This window comes from Apium graveolens, chromosome 11 (assembly GCF_009905375.1).
Source record: "Apium graveolens cultivar Ventura chromosome 11, ASM990537v1, whole genome shotgun sequence".
In the NCBI taxonomy this organism is placed as follows: domain Eukaryota; kingdom Viridiplantae; phylum Streptophyta; class Magnoliopsida; order Apiales; family Apiaceae; genus Apium; species Apium graveolens.
Window position 1 is genome coordinate 90804305 of NC_133657.1, and position 14706 is coordinate 90819010.

The window sequence follows — 14706 nt, forward strand, 5'->3', positions numbered from 1 at the left end:
CGTCGTACGGAAAATACTCAGAATCAAGATGAGGAAGGAAGAGACTTTTCAACCTTAAAATGAGGCTCGGCATAAGGTTGGAGGATGACGATCTGGGAATGCTGCTGGTAGAATGGCAAAAGGAAGAAAACGCTGGAGAAGTGAGGCCCCGTGACACAGCACGTGTGCCCCCTACATACCAAAGGGATGATAGGGTGCGGCACCGCGAACATGAGCGTGCCCCTTCGCGAGGAAGGTTCGGGAATTATTACCGAGGCTATCAAAGGAATGGACGAGGAAGGATGGGATACCCACATGGAAGGGCACCCTACAATGGTAGGAGAGATGGTGCGCTCTCGACTGAAGAAGCTCCCGTCATTGTTCCTGTAGCTTCCCACAGCGCTACGGGCAATGGTTCCAGGATGCGTCCTCATGACCGGGACAACGTGCGATTTCAAGAAAGGTTGCAGAATAATTAGGAAGTACCGCGACACGGCCCAGAGGAACCGCGCGTGCGGGACAATGTTCAAAATCAAGATGGTAACATACCGCAGCCTCAGGGCGAGGGGTGGCGAGATCCACCGCTACACCCGGGGGGTAGTCAAGGGGAACCGCAATAAGTCGCGGAGCAATCCCAACAGCCTAATGTTCAAACTATTACTGGAGTAGGGATGTTTAATGTGAACGATCTTAAGAGGTTGCTCAACCATCTTGAAGGAGGAAGAGTAACGGCGACTGCGCAAGCTGAAAGGAATATGTCCTAAGTCCAATCATGTATAAGGATTTAGGAAGAACTTTTATGTAATCTGTTTTGATTTCATTGATATTAATAAAAGACTTGTTTTGTTTTTATTACGGGCTTTATCTATTTAAGTGTTTAAATATGATATACCATAGTTTAGAGTAAAGCTTTTTATGGATTATGATGAGATCATAATAGTGAGACCTAAAAAGATGATAACTCTAAACTTAAATAGTTCCTGGTCGTAGGATTACTAACTGGTAATTAATAATCCGCAAAGATCGGTACATACTATGCTTGCTTCATTATGAAGGATGTCTGTTCTCATAGACATTTGTGTGGTGACACTATAGCTAGTATGTAGGTGCTTATTATAGAATAAGTTCACTGAACATGACTCGCCCAGCTGAACAACTGATGGAGTTCACTCACGTGTCAGCAGTTGTTCACATAGTGATAGTTGTACAAGTATCCTTAGACTTGAGGTCATCATAGTCATCTTATGTACACTGAACTATGCTTTGGTTTAGTTCTTAGTCTCCAGGGACAATTATTAGGGCTCTTCTAGGTATAGGAATTTGTACACGAAAATAGTGTATGATCAATAAAGGATCTACCCCTTCCAGTGAAGGAAGCGAATGTTCAAGGCTGATCCACTTATGCTAGTTCAGGAATCTCTGGCCAAAGTAAATGAAATTAGAAAGGAGTTTCTAATTTGCATAGAACTACGCATAGTAAATGGTAAGCAAAGTGATTGAATTAGATAGGCTTGACACGAGATCCATGCCTTGTATTTAATCGGGACATTGTAGGGTAGAAGGAGTTTATTGTACGGTAACTATTCACTGACAGGTTCTTGGTATTCTAAGCAGTGAATTCATATTATCCGGATAGTCTCGATATGTTGAGAAGCATCCCTCACGATGTAGAATAAATGTGATTAATTAATTAATCATATTTAATAAATTAGAGAATTTATATAAATAATGATAAAATAGTTTTATTATTATTTATTTCTACTACCGGCTTAATATTGAACCTACAGGGTCACACCATAAAAAGAGAATGATTTAATGGTGGAGGAATTAATTAATAATGGCTGATAATTATTTATTTATGAAATAATTAATTAATTGGCAAATTTAATAATTAATTAAATGAGATTTAATTGATTATAAATTAATTAAGAAAAGTTCTTAATATTATTAATTAAAGGATTTAATTTTTGGAAATTAAATCAAGAGAGAGAATTATTTCTAAAGTGTTTAGAAAAAGAATTAATGATTAAAAGGTGTTTTAATTATTAATGAGAATAATAAATGGGATAATAATAATATTATTTATGGGAAAATTTCAGCTGAAAATTTTGCCTATAAATACACTATTATAGACCCTATTTTATTCTAACCCACATCTAACCCGAAAACCCAAGAAGTTTGGAAAACCCAATTCTCTCCACATCCTTCCTCCTCCTTAACATCGTTTTCTTGGTGGATACCGGTGGAGTGCTTCACACTTGAGGAGCAACTGCTAAGGATCTCTGATCGTTGTCTCCGAATTATTTTAAAAGGTTAGATTCGATCCCTCGAATTTTTATTCACGATTTATATGCTTTTATTTGGATTTTGTATGTGTAAAAGTGTTTTGCCATGCCCCGCTGCGTTAAAAATCCAACATTGGTATCAGAGCATAGGTTGTATGCATATAGATCTGTGGTAAAAATTTCAGAATTTTATGTGCTTGTATGAATTAATTATGATTTTTACAAGTTATTTTATGGATTAATTTTGTCTGATGAGAAATCATTTCTCAGAATAATTTTGAATGTTGATCTGGGTTCTACAAGTGTTGTAGATCGTCTGAGTATTTTTTTCATAATTTTAGGATGTATAGATTTTTTATTATGAATTTTTGAAGTTGTTACAATTAAATTCGTAATTAAATAATCATATATATATAAATAAATTGTTAGTTTGTATATATATACATCTGCTTTGTTTCTGCTGTACTATTACTGCTGCTGCATGGAGATAAAAGACAGACAGGACAGAGTCTGACAAGCACGCTGATCGAGGAGGACAGGCGGCGGCTGTTGCAAAAATATTAAAAAAAGGGGGTGTAACGCATTCCGGGAATGCGTTACACACCTGTGGCGCATTCACGGAATGCGTTACACCCTTTAATGGCTTAAAAGGGGTGTAACGCATCACCAGAATGCGTTACAGGGCTTGTAACGCGTTCCTGTAATGCGTTACAGCCCGTCTGTTGATATTAAAATTGATTTTATGGGAGTTTCGTAACTCCGTTTTGGGCGTACAATATACCGTTGGATTCGTTTTTCCGAGACGGATCTAATGGAGTGATCAATTTTAGTTTATATAAAAGTTTTGAACTGTTTATATTTCCATGAAGTGTTTTAAAGTTGTTTTTGACTGTTTTAACTGCTTTTAAATGCTTTATGTGATACATAGAGATGTATAATGCTTAGACTAATGTGCTAGATGATGTAACATGCCTACCTTGATGTTTATTCATGTTGATATATGTGATATATGCTTAGTTTATCATGTGATGATAGATTTAGGTGAACTTAAATAATTATAAGGCGTTTGTTAGACAACCTAGTATAGTGAAATTATTTCATAACCTTAATAATAATATTATGAATACAATCATGAGATTCTTATGTTTATGAAACACGTAATTGAATATGAATTTTCGATATGAGAGAAAGGATAATTCTGTCAACAACATATTTCTATCTGTAAGAAAGGGTTATTAAGTGACGCCTCTTGACAATGCTCCACCCGATCTGGGAATCATCTGATTATTGATTATTGATTTGAAATATTTAATTTAAAAGGAAGAATTTCTTTATAATATGATTATGATTGTAACGTAATATAATCCCTCTAAAATTAAATAATATCAAGTAGTAATTGGCCAATGACACAACGGGCTTGTGTCGGTCATAGCCTTCCAACATGATAGAAAATTAGTTCTTATTTTTGAATCATTGTCGGTTCGTGCTACAGCCGAGGGCTTTGATTTCGAAATAAGAAATACTTGTCTATTACATAGAGATGTGTACATTGAATAAGAATCTAAAGGTCGGTACGTGCTATAGCCGTGGGCCTTTGGGGACTGATTCAATTGTACGGAATGTTGGGTTAGACTTGACTTAGAATATTGAGTTTGTCGTGCTACAGCCGAGACTCAATTATTCAAGAGGCTAAAGTTTGATTAGGGAATAACATGAGATGTAATTGACAAGAGTTGTCTGCCTATTGAACATTACATGGCGGTTCGTGCTACAGCCGGGGTCGTGTAACGGAATGTAGGATCCCTATTCCCACTAGAATTATGAATGCTTAATTTTTCACGTAGGGGGTTGAATAAATTAGGAAAACTAGTGGGAGCCACTTATGAATAAAGACCCGATTCATATAGTGTTTTGAAATGAAATCGAATATTTGCAAAGTGTTGTTATGTGTTTATCATTTACAGATTTACTTTGTACGTTATGTCTTCTGCACTATCACTTAGGAGCATACTGGATGCTCACAAATTGACTGGTCCTAATTATGCTGACTGGCTTCGAAACTTGAGAATTGTTCTCAGGATTGAGAAGCTGGAATACGTGATTGACTCACCTAAGCCTACTGAACCTGCTAGTGATGCACATAATGATGAACATGTTGTGTATTGTAGGTGGATAGATGATACAAATGTTGCTCAATGCATCATGCTAGCTTCCATGAACATTGAGCTACAGAAGCAACATGAGCATATGGATGCTCACACTATCCTCATGCATCTACAAGAGTTGTATGATGTGGCGGGGAGGACAGCTCGATATGAGATATCGAAGGAGCTGTTCGGTTGTAGGATGTCTGAGGGATCATCTGTGAATGACCATGTACTTAAGATGATCAATTTGATTGAACGTCTTGGACAACTTGGTTTTGTCATGGATGGGGAGCTGGGCCAAGACTTGGTCTTGCAATCGCTTCCGAATTCGTTCTCGCAGTTTGTTGTGAACTTTCACATAAATAAGTTGGATGTCAGCCTGCCTGAACTCCACAACATGTTGAAGACTGCGGAATCGAATTTTCCCTTAAGAAGAGTTCTGTTCTTCTAATTGGTGAAAGTTCCAATCCTAAGAAAAGGAAGAGGAACTCTTCCAAGAAGAAGAAAGTAGGTGAGAAAACGCCGGTTCCACCAAAAGCTGAAGACCCCAAGAGCAAAGTTATTTGCTTTCACTGTAACAAGGTGGGGCACTGGAAGAGGAACTGCAAGGTTTGCCTTGCAGAATTGAAGAAGAAGAAGGGTAGTGAGACTACCGCTTCTGATTCAGGTATGTTCATGATAGAAGTGAATATGTCATTAAATCAAATTTCTACTTGGGTATTAGATACCGCCTGTGGTTCTCATATCTGCAATTGTTGCAAGGACCAAGGAGAAGTAGGACTCTTGGAGAAGAGGAGGTGATTCTACTGATGGGAAATGGAGCAAGAGTTGTTGCTGTAGATGTAGAATCATTTCATTTACATAGGCCTACGGGCAAGACTATTATTTGAAATAATTGTTATTTTGTTCCCTCGATTGTGAGGAATATTATTCCCATGTTAGACTTGGCTGGATTTTCATTTATTATTGAGAATAATGAATGTTCTATTCTTAGAGATAATATTCTTTATGGACGTGGTGATTTAAATAATGGTCTGTATGTATGTGACATAATTTATTTCAGATTGAACAAACTAATAAAAGAAAAGGGATGATGAAAATCTCACTTTATAGTGGCATTGTAGTCTCCATTTAGGAGACATGGAGAGAGGGCTGCAAATTTGCTAGGAATGGTACACACAGATGTATGTGGACCAATATCTACGCAAGCCATGGGTGGATTTTCATACTTCATTACTTTCATAGATGATAGATCTGGATTCGGATATGTGTTTGATGAAACACAAGTCTGAGGCCTTTGAAAAGTTCAAAGAATATAAGTATGAAGTGGAGAAACAACCAAACATAGTATTATAATTCTTCGATCAGATCGAGGTGGTGAATACTTTAATGGAGTGTTTCTAGATTATCTCAAAGTAAATGGTATAGTCTCCCAGTGGACTCCTCCAGATTGGTATCTGAAAGGAGAAATCGAACTTTGTTAGACATAGTTCGGTCCATGATGAGCTATGCAAATCTTCCAGTATTCCCATGGGGTTATGCATTGGAAACCTTAGCATATTTACTGAATAAGGTGCCTTCCAAATCTGTTCCTCAAACTCCGTATGAGATATGGAAAATAAGGAAACCGAGTCTTAAACACGTTAAGATTTGGGGATGTCTAGCTTATGTCAAGAAAGTTGACCCAGATAAGCTGGAATATCGATCCGTAAAATGTAGTTTTGTGGGATATCCTAAAGAGACTTTAGGGTATTACTTTTACACCGATCATCGGGTGTTTGTCTCCAGACATGCTACCTTCTTGGAAAAGGAGTTTGTCCTTGAAGGAAACAGTGGGAGCAAAATTGAACTTGATAAAGTTCAAGAAGCACAAAGTACTACAGATCGAGTGGAAACACCTGTTCTGACTGAACAACCTTTTGTGGAACAGCCCATTCATAGGTCAGGGAGAGTGTCTCGCCAACCTGAGAGGTAATATAGCCTTGTCATTGAGAATGACAATGAGTTGTCGATCATTAATGATGACGACCCTATGACCTATAATGAGGCTATGAGTAGTATTGACTCAGAGAAATGGCATAGTGCCATGAAATCCAGAATGGAATCTATGTATACGGTATACAAAAGATAGATTATAGCAGATGGCCAGGTGGAGACCTTTAAGGCCAGGCTTTTGGGAAAAGGATTCAAACAAAGGCAATGGATTGACTTTGATGAAACCTTTTACATGTAGCCCTGTTAAAATCAGTTCGGATTTTGCTTGCGAATGCTGCTTACTACGACTATGTGATCTGGCAAATAGCCAGATGGTTTTCTTTTAAAGGGAAATGAAAACCTAATGTGTAAGCTGCTGCGAACCATATGTGGTTTAAAGCAAGCTTCTCGAAAGATGGAACATTCATTTTGATGAGACAATCAAAGAGTTTGATTTTATCAAAAAAACGTAGATGAACCATGCGTCTACAAAAGGGTTAGTGGGAGCGCGGTAACATTTCTTGTATTGTATTGAATTAGAGTTGACACACATAACAACATAGCAGACCCACTCACAAAGCTACTTTATAAAAGTCACTTTGATCGTCATAAAGACAAGATGGGTATTAGATACCAGAATGATTGGTTTTAGTACAAGTGGGAGATTGAAAGGAATATGTCCTAAGTCCAATCATGTATAAGGATTTAGGTATAACTTTTATGTAATCTGTTTTGATTTCATTGATATTAATAAAAGACTTGTTTTGTTTTTATTACGGGCTTTATCTATTTAAGTGTTTAAATAAGATAAACCATAGTTTAGAGTAAAGCTTTTTATGGATTATGATGAGATCATAATAGTGAGACCTAAAAAGATGATAACTCTAAACTTAAATAGTTCCTGGTCGTAGGATTACTAACTGGTAATTAATAATCCGCAAAGGTCGGTACATACTATGCTTACTTCATTATGAAGGATGTCTGTTCTCATAGACATTTGTGTGGTGACACTATAGCTAGTATGTAGGTGCTTATTATAGAATAAGTTCACTGAACATGACTCGCCCAGCTGAACAACTGATGGAGTTCACTCACGTGTCAGCAGTTGTTTACATAGTGATAGTTGTACAAGTATCCTTAGACTTGAGGTCATCATAGTCATCTTGTGTACACTGAACTATGCTTTGGTTTAGTTCTTAGTCTCCAGGGACAATTATTAGGGCTCTTCTGGGTATAGGAATTTGTACACGAAGATAGTGTATGATCAATAAAGGATCTACCCCTTCCAGTGAAGGAAGCGAATGTTCAAGGCTGATCCACTTATGCTAGTTCAGGAATCTCTGGCCAAAGTAAATGAAATTAGAAAGGAGTTTCTAATTTGCATAGAACTACGCATAGTAAATGGTAAGCAAAGTGATTGAATTAGATAGGCTTGACACGAGATCCATACCTTGTATTTAATCGGGACATTGTAGGGTAGAAGGAGTTTATTGTACGGTAACTATTCACTGACAGGTTCTTGGTATTCTAAGCAGTGAATTCATATTATCCGGATAGTCGCGATATGTTGAGAAGCATCCGTCACGATGTAGAATAAATGTGATTAATTAATTAATCATATTTAATAAATTAGAGAATTTATATAAATAATGATAAAATAGTTTTATTATTATTTATTTCTACTACCGGCTTAATATTGAACCTACAGGGTCACACCATAAAAAGAGAATGATTTAATGGTGGAGGAATTAATTAATAATGGCTGATAATTATTTATTTATGAAATAAATAATTAATTGGCAAATTTAATAATTAATTAAATGAGATTTAATTGATTATAAATTAATTAAGAAAAGTTCTTAATATTATTAATTAAATGATTTAATTTTTGGAAATTAAATCAAGAGAGAGAATTATTTCTAAAGTGTTTAGAAAAAGAATTAATGATTAAAAGGTGTTTTAATTATTAATGAGAATAATAATTGGGATAATAATAATATTATTTATGGGAAAATTTCTGCTGAAAATTTTGCCTATAAATAGACTATTATAGACCCTATTTTATTCTAACCCACATCTAACCCGAAAACCCAAAAAGTTTGGAAAACCAATTCTCTCCACATCCTTCCTCCTCCTTAATATCGTTTTCTTGGTGGATACCGGTGGAGTGCTTCACAGTTGAGGAGCAACTGCTAAGGATCTCTGATCGTTGTCTCTGAATTATTTTAAAAGGTTAGATTCGATCCCTCGAATTTTTATTCACGATTTATATGCTTTTATTTGGATTTTGTATGTGTAAAAGTGTTTTGCCATGCCCCGCTGCGTTAAAAATCCAACACAAGCTCCTTCTCCTTTTGCTGCTGTTGTGAGAGAGGCGCAATTGCCGGCAGGATACAGGAACACAACCAATGACTTGCGTTTTCATGGGAACTCTGACCCGGTGGAGTTTCTGGGGCGTTTCAACATTGAGATGGATGTATATCAAGTACCTGATTTGGCTCGATGCCGTCTCCTGGCGGCCACCTTTAGAGAAGGCGCTCAGCAGTGGTTCCGGAAACTTGGTCCAGGTGTGATCACATCCTGGGAATAAATGAAAACCTTGTTTCTAACTCAATTTCAAGCTGCAGTGAAGTATACACCGGCAGTTACCATGCTGGCCAATGTGAAACAGAAAGAGGGGGAAAGCTTGACCTTATACTTTAAAAGGTTCAATGTAGAGTCTACTTTGGTGAGGGGCACAACTGATAAAACACTGAAAATACTTCTTATAGATAGTCTGCGTGTGGGAACAGATTTCTGGAAGCACCTACAGGGGAAGGACCCTGTGTCGTTAGCCGATGTACTTGCGCAGGCGGAATCGTTTAAAGCAATTGAACAGTCGCTTGCAGAAACAAAAAAGAATGATAACGCCCACAACTCCAAGGGGCGAACCAAGAAGAGAGATAGATCTGTGAGCTCGGATTATCGACGGAATGCCAGAAGCCGTAATAGGGTGAACGCCGTGAACATGCGGAGAGAATGGAGCCCACCATCGAACTACGAAAGGAGAGTAAGCAATTACACTCCACTGGCAGCGTCCATTGATCATATCTTCGAGGTGAATAAGGATAGAGGAATCTCCAAGAAACCAGACCGTCTGACTTCATGGCAGAGTAGAGATAAGAAGAAGTATTACGATTACCATGAGTCTACCGGTCATGACACCCATGAGTGTCGTCACCTGAAAGATGAAATTGAAGAGTTGATCAAGGCGGGATACCTGGGAGAATGGATTGACAAGGTGAAACGACGCAGGGGGAATGATGACAAGGGGAAAGATGAAAGGCAACCCCCGCGAGAAGAAGATGCTGAAAAGATAGCGGAGGTTAAGTTCCAAAGAGCTGGTAGTATCAGGGAAATTTTTGGAGGACACCCCTTTATCGGTGACAGTGATCGGGCGTTGGAAAGAAATGCAAAAGAAGCATGACACCCGCCACTCACCAACATTCATAGTTTGGAAGATAGACCTCCAAAAATATTCAAAGGGGAGTCAGCTGATATTATGTTCAGGGAGAGAGACTCAAGATGGGTACATCATCCCCATAACGATGTACTGGTAATAACTATGCTTATCGGGGCAATGAACGTGCATCGGGTCTTCTTGGACAACAGGAGCTCTGCTAACATCCTGTATTACAAAATATACAAAAAATTGGGTTTCCCGGATAGCGACATATATTTTGAAGATGCACACGTCTATGGCTTTACTGGAGAAGCAGTAAGAGTTATGGGTTCGGTTAGGCTTCCCGTTACACTTGGGGAAGGAGCTTTGTCTTTCACTCAAATGATAGATTTCAAAGTGCTGGATCAGGATTCTGCGCACAATGTGTTGGTGGGCAGACCTTGGTTACGGGCGTTCAAAGTGATAACCTCGATACATCACTTGATGATAAAGTTCCCAACGCCTAACGGAGTAGGCAGTCTGAGAGGGTCGCAATATGAGTCACGCGACTGCTATCACAAGGTTGTTAAGGAATTCCGCAGGAGAAGATACGAGGGAAAGGGTCTTCCATTTGAGGGTGTGGGGGATATTCATACAAAACCAAGTGGAGAGGTTCATGCCCACTATTTCGTAGAAGGCCCAGAGGAGGAAGAAACCCGTACCACCGGGGCCCCTGTTTTGACGTTGGGGAATATTTTGAGGATCCGTAGTGTGGAAGAAGTTGTGGTGAACCATATAAAAGAGATCATGCAGAAGGAGGTTAACGGGGAAAAGTTGGAAGGAAGAAGTGAGATTTTGCAAAGTCTCGAACATAACTTCAAGGTGGATGCTCCTCAAAAAGAGGGCGCACCCTTGAAGAGCAAAAATGGAATTGAGGTTGATGCTCCTTAAAATGAGGACGCGCCCTTCATACCTGCGTTGACACAAAACCATGCCTTGTCCTGAGGTAGATGCACCCACTCATAGGGACGCGCCCTCGGATAAAAAAATGGGCGTGGAGGACCCCCGTGACTTTGATTTTGATTTGGATCCCAGGATCCCTATGCCCGCCGAAAAGACGGGGCCGACCGAAGACACAATATATGTTCCGGTCGACAAAGATGACCCGAGCAAGGTTTTGAAAGTGGGATCCCAGTTAGGTGATGAAATGAGGGAAAGTCTTACCCGCTTCTTGATTGCAAATCTCGATGTCTTCGCATGGAGTCATTCAGACATGGTGGGAATCGACCCAGGAGTAATGTGTCACCGATTGAATATCTTCCTGAATTGTACGGGCATACATCAAAAACGTTGCCCAGTGAGCGGGGAAAGAGCGATAGCATTAAAAGAAGAAGTAGACCGATTGTTGGAGGTGGGACTAATCAAAGAATCTTACTACCCCGAATGGCTTGCAAATCCAGTGCTCATAAAAAAGCCGAACGGGAAGTGGAGGACATTTGTGGATTTCACAGATCTCAACAAATCATGTCCAAAGGATAGTTTCCCGCTCCCACGAATTGATCAGTTGGTTGATGCGACGGTAGGGCATGCCTTGCTAGGTTTCATGGATGCATCTTCGGGTTACAATCAGATCCCCATGTATGGTCCCGACCAAGAGCATACATCCTTCATCACCGACAGGGGGCTATACTGCTACATAGGAATGCCATTTGGATTGATTAATGCTGGCGCAACCTATTAGCGGTTGGTGAATATGATGTTCAAAAACCAGATTGGGAGAACCATGGAGGTGTATGTGGATGATATGTTGGTAAAATCCAATGAGGAAAATGACCATATCGAACACTTGATGGAAATGTTTAACATTCTAAGGAGGTTTCGCATGAAGTTGAACCCACAAAAGTGTGTATTCGGCGTGGAGTCGGGTAAGTTTCTCAGCTTCATCGTTAACCATCGGGGAATCGGGGTCAATCCCGTAAAGATTAAGGCATTGCTGGATATGAAATCACCCGCCAATATGAAACAGGTTCAAAGTTTAACTGGGATGATTGCCGCGCTGAATCGATTTATTTCCAAATCTTCTGACAGATGCAAGGAATTCTTTAAGGAGATTAAGTTGGCAGGGAAAGACTTCGTATGGACACCAGAATGCGAAGAGGCTTTCAGAAGGATCAAGGAACAACTGGGAAACCCTCCCATGTTGTCAAAACTGTTAGATGGAGAATCTCTAATAATGTACTTCACGGTGTCGAAATATTCAATCAGCGATATTCGGGTAAGGGAGGAAGATGGGCAACAGTCACCGGTGTATTATGTGAGCAAGCGATTACACGATGCTGAGACTCGCTACACAAGCATGGAAAAACTGGTTTATGCCTTGATCCTTGCGTCAAGGAAGTTACGGCCGTACTTCCAGGCCCATGGAATTGAAGTCCGCATAGCATATCCACTACGGCAAGTCCTTTACAAGCCAGAATCATCGGGGAGGATGTTGAAATGGGTCGTAGAATTGGGACAATTTGACTTAGAAAACATGCCCCGTACAGCAATTAAAGGACAAGCCTTAGCCGATTTTTTGTTGGAATTTGATTCTGCGGTTGATGATAAGGCTTTGGTGGTGTTGCAGCCCCCTCGTAATGAAGAATCTTCAGAAGAGTTCCCATATCCCTGGTGGATCTTACATGTAGATGGGGCAGTTAACAATGGAGGAGCAGGTGCAGGCATAGTACTCATGTCTCCAGAAGGCCATCATCTGATGACTGCAATTCACTACAAATTTTATGCAACAAATAATGGCGCGGAGTATGAAGCGTTGATTAATGGCTTAAAAATCGCTTTGGAAATGGGGGTGCAAAACCTAGTTGCGAGGAGTGATTCGGAGCTGGTGGTGAATCAGGTTAATGGGGGGTTTCAAGCGCGAGGCCCGCAAACGGAATTGTACTTGAGATGCACGCAGCGCATGATCAGAAAGTTCAAAGAGGTTAGGTTGGAATGTGTACCGCGGGAAAAGAACAGCAACACGGATGCTTTAGTGAAAATGGGGTCACAGCAAGAGGTTGTGTTATTGGGATCCATACCTTTAGAGATTCAGGAAATTCCTAGCATCCCAGAGATAGAGGCGATGCAAGTAGATGAGGCTCCCAAGGAAACATGGATGATGCCCCTTCTTCCCTACATTCACAAGGGAACACTCCCCGAGGATAAGTTCAAGGCTCGTCGGCTTCGCTACCAGGCTGTGAGGTATGTGGTGTACGATGAAGTTCTGTATAAGAGAGGCTTTAATCAACCACTGCTCAGATGTTTTGATGAAGAAGAAGGAAATTACATCTTGAGGGAGGTGCATGAAGGAATTTGTGGTAATCACTCGGGGGGTAACTCATTAGCGATGAAAGTTTTGCGCCAAGGATATTATTGGCCTACGATGAAAGAAGATGCGACATATTTCGTCAGAGCATGCGATCGCTGCCAACGCTTTGCAAACTACTCATATATGCCAACGATGTTCTTAACATCTATGGTAAGCTCGTGGCCATTTGCCATGTGGGGAATAATCTTATTGGCGAGCTCCCCAAGGCTAAAGGGGATATCAAGTATGCAGTAGTCGTGGTTGATTATTTTACTAAGTGGGCAGAGGCTATGCTATTGGCTACTATAACCTCAAAGAAAATCAGAGATTTTTCCTTCAACTCCATCCTGTGCAGGTTTGGAATCCCTTATAAGCTTGTATCTGACAACGAAAAGCAATTTGACAGCAAGGAGTTGCGACAACTGTGTGAGGATTTGAAAATTAAGAAGGAGTTTGCAGCGGTCTATCATCCTCAAAGCAATGGGCATACAGAAGCTGTGAATAAAATAATAAAGCATACCCTCAAAGCCAAGCTGGAAGAGCGTAAAGGAAATTGGCCTGAAGAACTCCCAAAAGTGATGTGGTCCTACAACACTACTCCACGATCTACTACGGGAGAAACTCCGTTTATGCTTACTTACGGCTATGAAGCTATGGTCCCCATGGAAGTTGGTTCGGGATCGCTTCGCAGAGATTGTTACACGGCGGAGGATGCAGAGGTTAATCAAAGGCTTCATTTGGATCTCTTGGAAGAAAAAGGGAAAATTCTCAGCTGAGGCTTGCAGTGTATCCACAAGGTATTATAACAAGAAGGTAAAGGGACAACTGCTGAAGGTGGGAGATTTGGTGCTTAGGAAGGTGATGCCCAACATGAAGAACCCCCAGCATGGAGTGTTTGGAGCTAATTGGGAAGGACCATATAAGATAAAGGCCATCTTGTGGAAAGGGACTTATCACCTTGAGAATATGGAGGGGAAGCTGGTTTCGCGAGCGTGGAACGCGGAACATCTCCGAAAGTATTATCAATAAGGCGCGGCTTTGGCCCCTTACATACCTCTTTTATTATATACTTAGGGTTGTGCCCAGATTATAGACTAGAGTTAAATAAATTCCTCCTAGCCTAGGGGGTAGTGCATGTACTACTTACCTTAGAACTAGTTAAAGGATCATTTTTTCGAATAAATTCCTCACAGAGCATAGTAGCCGTGGGACTGGTGCACTTTGACACCAGAGCGCATTATTAATAAAAACTTTGAAAATTCTCCAAAGGGCTGTTTATTTATTAATTTACTTAGTTGTATGACGCGTCCTAATCACAGGACGCGCCCTGAGTGGTAATTCTATACAGATGTTAATGGAAACAGTAACTGTTGAAAGGAACAATAACATTAAGGTAGAAATGGAACTAAGGCGCATACTGTTTCCAAGGATGCGCCCAAGTTATCTTGGTTGATGCTCCTTCAGTTTTATGTTTCTTTGATTACAACAAAACATAACTAAAAGGGAAGACACGTCCTTACTAAGGACGCGTCCAATCTGAAGGATTAAGTATAC

General features: G+C 39.9%; 2 protein-coding genes across 2 annotated transcripts; both read left to right on the forward strand.

Moving 5' to 3' along the window:
* The first annotated feature begins 8975 nt into the window (after positions 1-8975).
* On the forward strand, positions 8976-9851 carry LOC141695691 (uncharacterized). The gene has a single exon (XM_074499917.1). It carries the CDS (start codon positions 8976-8978, stop codon positions 9849-9851), a length of 876 nt encoding a protein of 291 aa, XP_074356018.1.
* Positions 9852-11589: 1738 nt separating this feature from the next.
* On the forward strand, positions 11590-13407 carry LOC141695692 (uncharacterized). Its single transcript, XM_074499918.1, has one exon. It carries the CDS (start codon positions 11590-11592, stop codon positions 13405-13407), a length of 1818 nt encoding a protein of 605 aa, XP_074356019.1.
* Positions 13408-14706: the final 1299 nt, after the last annotated feature.

Coding starts and splice junctions, on each gene's coding strand:
- LOC141695692 (XM_074499918.1), top strand. CDS start 11,590: ATGGAGGTGTATGTGGATGATATGTTGGTAAAATCCAATGAGGAAAAT.
- LOC141695691 (XM_074499917.1), top strand. CDS start 8,976: ATGAAAACCTTGTTTCTAACTCAATTTCAAGCTGCAGTGAAGTATACA.